The sequence below is a fragment of the Triticum aestivum genome, unplaced genomic scaffold (assembly GCF_018294505.1).
Source record: "Triticum aestivum cultivar Chinese Spring unplaced genomic scaffold, IWGSC CS RefSeq v2.1 scaffold51039, whole genome shotgun sequence".
Lineage (NCBI taxonomy): Eukaryota > Viridiplantae > Streptophyta > Magnoliopsida > Poales > Poaceae > Triticum > Triticum aestivum.
In genome coordinates, this window is record NW_025235077.1 from 1 (window position 1) to 6,496 (window position 6,496).

The 6,496-nt window shown below is 44.8% G+C and overlaps 1 protein-coding gene across 1 annotated transcript; it reads right to left on the reverse strand.

Annotated features, from left to right (window-relative positions):
• Positions 1–4,633: 4,633 nt before the first annotated feature.
• Positions 4,634–5,916, reverse strand: LOC123176254 (zingipain-2-like). Its single transcript, XM_044590554.1, has 2 exons — positions 5,463–5,916; positions 4,634–5,364 (listed from the first exon to the last, which is right to left on the reverse strand). The coding sequence occupies exons 1-2, from the start codon at positions 5,914–5,916 to the stop codon at positions 4,769–4,771; spliced, it is 1,050 nt and encodes a 349-aa protein (XP_044446489.1). The 3' UTR covers positions 4,634–4,768.
• Between the last annotated feature and the right edge of the window lie 580 nt (positions 5,917–6,496).

The following is a 6,496-nucleotide window of genomic DNA, read 5'->3' on the forward strand; positions in this document are numbered from 1 at the left end:
GGGGGGCCTTTCCTTCTCCCTCTCTCCTCCTTCCTTCCTCTCCTACTCCAACTAGGGAAGGGGGAATCCTACTGCCACCGGGAGTAGGACTCCCCTGCTGGGCGTGCCATGAGAGGGCTGACCCTCCCCCTCCTCCACTCCTTTATATACGGGGAGGGGGGCACCCCATAGACACACAAGTTGATTGTTTAGCCGTGTGCGGTGCCCCCCTCCACAGATTTTCACCTCGGTCATATCGTTGCAGTGCTTAGGCGAAGCCCTGCGTTGGTAGCTTCATCATCACCGTCATCACGCCGTCGTGCTGACGAAAATCTCCCTCGACGTCAGCTGGATCTAGAGTTCATGGGACGTAATTGAGCTGAACGTGTGCAAATCGCGGAGGTGCCGTACCTTCGGTACTAGGATCGGTCGGATCGTGAAGACGTACGACTACATCAACCGCGTTGTCATAACGCTTCTGCTTTCGGTCTACGAGGGTATGTAGAAAACACTCTCCACTCTCGTTGCTATGCATCACCTAGATGGATCTTGCGTGTGCGTAGGAGAATTTTTGAAATTACTGCGCTCCCCAACAAAGAGTGAGAGTGGAGTGGAGAGGGGAGAGTGAGGGACAGCCGGTTGGAGAAGATAGGCTGGCTTTAACAGTAGCGCACGTTAGGACAAAGCGCTACTGCTAAAGTACATTAGCAGTAGTGCGCTTAAGGAAACGGTGCTACTACTATACCTAGTCTGGAGGCAACGCCGTGGCAATTGTAGTAGTAGTGTACTATTCGACTAACGCACTACTGCTACTTGGATATCAGTAGCGAGCTTTTCTAAAGCGCGCTACTGCTAAGTAGCAGTAGCGGGTTGTTTAAACCACGCTGCTGGTAAGATTCTGTGTATAAAGTTTTTCCTAGTAGTGTGAGGTTGGTCAAACGAGATATAACGCCCATGATCGAGACTAAGAGCATGCTTAGCTAAACTATGTGCTTCATAATTCACAACGTGACTTTTAAAAGTAAAATTACAAGTAAAAAACGACACTTGAAGTTTGATTTCATTGATGATAGCTCCATAGCTTCCCTTCGCGCCTTTGATGATGTCATTCACTGCTTGCTGGGAGTCGGAAACTATAACAAAATTCTATTGATGCAGGTCCATCGCTAGCGCCAGTGCCTCCTTGCATGTGATCACATCAAGAGTAGCTGGGTCATGTAATCCATCGACTACTAAGCTTGAACTCCCCAAATAGTTTCCTCCACTATCTCTGCACACTGCTACAGCCGGTCCATCTTAATTCCAATATTTTTTATTTACTTCAAAATATTTCTCCAAAAATCACTGTTCAATTTCGAGAACTTTTATTTCTGCACAAAAACAACACCATGATAGTTCTGCTGAAAACAACATCAGTCCGAGTTAGTTTCACTCAAATGATGCAAATTAGAAGAAAAAACAAGAGCAAAAGTGTTTGAAAAAGTAGATACGTTGGAGATGTATCAACTCCCCCAATATTAACTTATTGCTTGTCCTCAAACAATTCAGTTGACAAACTGAAAGTGATAATGAAATTTTTTACAAACTCATTTGCTCTTGTAGATGAACATAAACATACTAGTGATCATATTTCAACAAAAATCAGAGTAACCATCTATATGATAACAATTAGAAACCACATTTACTCATATCAATAACATAACCTACTAGTGAGCAATACTACTATATCCATTCTATGAGTTATCCCCAAAGCTATTACCACGAATAAGAAAACATATGGGAACACCAAAAAACGGCGGACAAACTAACAAACAGAGATAACTACCCCTGGATCATTGCAAGTGCTTGTTCATACTGGCCACACTTAGACACGACCATGGTGCCGAAAAAGGTCAAGTGTGAACGTTGGTATGGGCCGTGAGGGGAGAGTAGTGCGGAGCAACAACGCGATGTCAGCATCACTCCGTCGAGGCGCATCCCTTTGCGTCAAGTTTGCTGCACATATGGACTCGATACAAACGAGAAACTGGTTTGGTCTGAGCCTTCTTAGATGTAGGTCCTTATCACGCATGGATCCAAACCCGGGCCCTTCGCCTGACTTTGATGCCATCGGTGGGAGGCTGTTGCCATTGTCTCGCATGGGAGGTTGTTGTCAGCGTTGGCCAACCAACATGTATTGCTGCCAGAATTGGGTACACTATATTTTCATAATGTTTAATTATATAAAACATGAATATTTGGATTAAAAACATGAGAACTGAAACTGAAAATATATATGATTTATTGTATTTGATTATTGCGTAATATAAAAATTGTTGAATCTAAGTGGTATAATCATTTTGATATGGGATAATTGGTTTTATACCCTTAGTTGTGTCTCCCTCGTCAGGATTGCCCCTAGTTTCTGAAAACACGTGGTCTTCTCCAACCCACTTTAGCATCTTTTGCTTTTGCCCTTTGACCATTTGATCGTCACTTTGAAAACTTCATAACTAATTCATACTAAATAAGAGAAATGCAAATAATATATCAAAATATTTGGAAAAACATCACCTATATGTCAATGTCAATTGCATTCCTGACAAAAGTGTTGGTAAGTGCCCATCCGAGTTTTAGCTCTTATCACACCACCATGAACAGTAAAACCTAAAAAAACAAAAAAAATCAGAAAATAAGTTGGTGGCAAAGAATGACAATTGTTTTAAGTGGTTGCCAAGTTTCAACAGGGAATGACATTCGTGGAAGTCGTGGCAAAAAAAAAATTCTAGGTCAAACTTACCTTTTTGGTCACTTTCAGAAGTTATAGTTCCAAATTTTGAGAATTCTAGGCCAAACTTTCAGTACTTTGAACGTTCGGAAAATGTGAAAACCTTCAAAAGTTTCTCATTAAAAATTTAACAATTTTTAGAACTTTTCAAAGTTCAAAACTTTCATAGCATTCAAAAATAGAAAAAAATTGAACGTCCTAAAAAACCATCTTCTTGAAATTTTGGAACTTCATTTTTTTGGAATTTCCATGAAAGAAAAACAAAGTGAAAATTTGGGTCGCATGTGCACGCCCTACTAGGTGAGGGTAACACTTGTGTGTGTGTGTTTGGTGGCTTCATGTCCGCTGCATACATGAGTTCAGTGACTTCATGTCGTGTGTCCGCTACAAGCATGAGCTCTCCCTTGGAGCGTGTTGTCCAAATTAGATCTTGGATTACTTGTCTATCCGCATATCAAAAGACCGACATAACATATTTTCTTTCTATCTTTTGAGTTCTTTTTTCTTGCAATTTTTTGGGCAGTTCTTCTGATACTAGAAGGGTTCGACGCGCTTTGCTACGCCATTGGTGTTGTTGGGTTTCTTAAAAAAAGATACTCTCTGTGTTTTAAAATATAAGGTGTATTACTTTTTAAAAAGTTGAACATTTTAAGTGTGGTCAAATTTTTAGAGAAATATATCAAAATTCATAATATCAAATAAGTATGATTAGATTCATAATGAAATGAATTTTCATACCTTCTCGTTTAATGTTGTGGATGTCAATATTTTTTGCTCTAAACTTGGTCAAAGCTAATGCCCCTTATATTTTGGAATTGATGGAATATTTAGTTTGGCGGGGGATGATGGAGTGTGTTTTATTTTTATTTAATAATGTTGTGATTTGGTGGGCTTTCCGCGGTGTGATTCTGTGTTATCCACTAGCTAACCTATATTTATGTGAGGAAATTTCCGCGCCGGTGGTGATAGAGGCAAAGGTCCTCATCAGGTGGTTTCATGTACTATATTGGGGCTACATTATCACATAGTGGCGCCTCTTTTTTCTAGATGGTGGGAGGGTGCACGGGGTTGATATGTTTTTATATGCAGGTTGCTGATGATTGATCTAAATAATCGTTGACCCTGTCAAAATTGTAAACCAAGTCTGAAATTGAATACCTCAATTAAATGAAAGAACTTTAAAATTAGGGAACATAGTGATTTAAGAATTGAATAGGAGAGCTCTCCGATAAATTGTTGACCTGGTCAAAATCGGTAGACCCAATTCAAAATGAAAGACCTCAATTAATTATGATGTCTTAAAATTAGAAAAGATAGTGTATAGTATTAAAGAATCGAATGAGATAGTTCTGAGAAATTGTTGACCTGGTCAAAATCGGATGACCCAATTCTAATTGCAGACCTTAATTGAATGTGGGCTCTATAAAATTAGGGAGTTTAGTGTTATAGATGATAATATTTTAAGGTAGCATATCCTACTGTTTTTGATAAAAAAATATGGCTCCTGTAATGAAGTAAAAGGACAAGAATATAGATAATGAAGATTTGTGTTGGGTCGTGAGAGGAAGAAGAACGTGCCTGAAAAAAGACGAAAAGGCGGGACATGGGAAGAACATTAAGAATGTGTGTTCGATTGAATCAGAAAATTTTATTTTCATAGAGATTCTTCCAAGTTCATACTATTACGTAGGCGAATGCATCTTTCGTACGAGGATCCATGCATGCGTTCAATGTTCATTATTCAAAATCCACTTCTTTTCCAAAAAGATTCGAAATCCACATATACATCATAGTGTAGCTAGCTGATAAACCAATACTCGATGCTGGATGGACTGATGTAGTACAAATGTTTATTTTCATATAGTACAAGCTTACAAATTTGTGGTATTACATAGGCAAATGGATCTTTTTTACAAGGATCCATGCTTTATTCAGAAAGTAAATCCGTATATACTGCATGGTGCTGATAAACTATAGTACTCGATGATGCATGGACCGACTGATGTACAGTAGTAGTGGTGTTTAAGAGCCGTCCATGGTCGGGTAGTAGGCGTAGGTGGCCATGCCGCAGTTGCCGCCGTTCCCGCGCGTGAGGCGCATGTAGCCCCCCTCGCCCCACCCCGTCCCCCACTGGTTCTTCACCATCCAGTACGCCTGCCCGCCGCTGTCCGTCCCGTAGCCCACCACCGTCACGCCGTGGTTCAGGTTCTGTCCACACGACGAGCTGCCGGTGTACACGCCCCTCATATAGTGCTGGAAGTCACGGTCAGCCTCCACGGGCACGGCCACCGGCTGTCTGGCCGCGAGCTCCTGCAAGGTGCCTTCGTCGCCGTGCAGTTCCACCATTCGGGGGGCGCCGATGGAGGCGGCCGAGTTTGGGCTGGCGCTGCTGCTGCGGCACGCGCCCTGCTGGCCGGTATACGCGTAGGATTCCTCTGGCTGAAGGCCGCCGCTCGAGGCGACGTAGCTTAGGGCGGCATTGATGTCGCCGCCGTTGCAGGAGTTGGCGCCGCCCGTGCAGTCCAGCACCTGCTGCTCTGACATGGAGATGAGGTTGCCAGTGGCTATCTTTACGAGCCCCTCCGTCGCCGCTACCGCCGCGAACGCCCAGCAACAACCTGTACGTGTATATTCATTTGGGAACTTTGGCTTATGCTACGGCGTTACATTAAATTAATATATGCATGCATGCATTGCAGGAGCTGTAGATTCTTACCGCATGAGCCTTGGTTCTTGACTTGGGTGACGGCACCCGCGGCCCTCCAGTCCACGCTGTCCGGCGTGGAGTCGAACTGAGCATTGGACATGTTCACCGCGGCCACCGGTGTGCTGTCCACGCCGTGCTGGTGGCGGTACCCGAGGTGCTTCTCCGCGAACTCTTCGCTGGTGAGGTCCGAGAACTGATTGAGGCCGAGCGTGTATGTCCGGTTGCCCGCTCGATTGACAGCCTCGACGTGCCGCGCGTTGGCCGCGAACACCTCCTGCCGGCGTAATTTCTCGGCAGCGTCCGTGTACTCGCGGCCGAACTTGGCCATCCACCGCTCGTGCCGGGCGGCCAGCGCGTCCCCTCGCGCCGCGGCAGCACTGACAAAGGCGGTGGCGGCCGCAAGCACGAGCAGAAGCGCAAACAGTGTGCCGTCGAGGCGGCGCGAGCTGTGAGTCGACGCCATTAAGCTAAGCTATATAATTATTTGCTTGCTTCTTCTTGCAATGCAATGGTTTACGAGCTACTAAGCACGTAGCAACCATGCTGCCGACGCTTCTATTTATAGGAGCGGGCATGGCGAGCAAGACGGGGCATACGAGCGGATTCCATACTTTTCGTCCATGGATCCGCGTTCAAACGCCGAAGTCGAACGTACGTATTGACTGGGAGTCCATGGATGTTTGTATCCGACGACGGTGGTTGTTCTCGTCACTCTGTATACTCTTCTTCTACTTCTCCAAGGTTTTTCTTGTTTGCCGGATGGTGCGGCAAAGTGCTCTATCCACACCGTCGCACACGCACAGAGCTGGAGTACGTTGCTGCCTAATCGAAATTGACCGGATCAGCGTGCAGTTTCGCATATAGTTTGGCCGATGTGTGGTTGGATTTCAAGTTTGGTTTACGCCATCTACAGCCGGACCTCTTAAACCCGCCTCATACGTCCGTGCGGGCCGCCTGTTCATTGTCCGGCCATGAAATTTTTAACCCACATGGACCCATCAAACGGCCCTTAAACGCCCGGGCTGACTGGCGCCCCCCATATC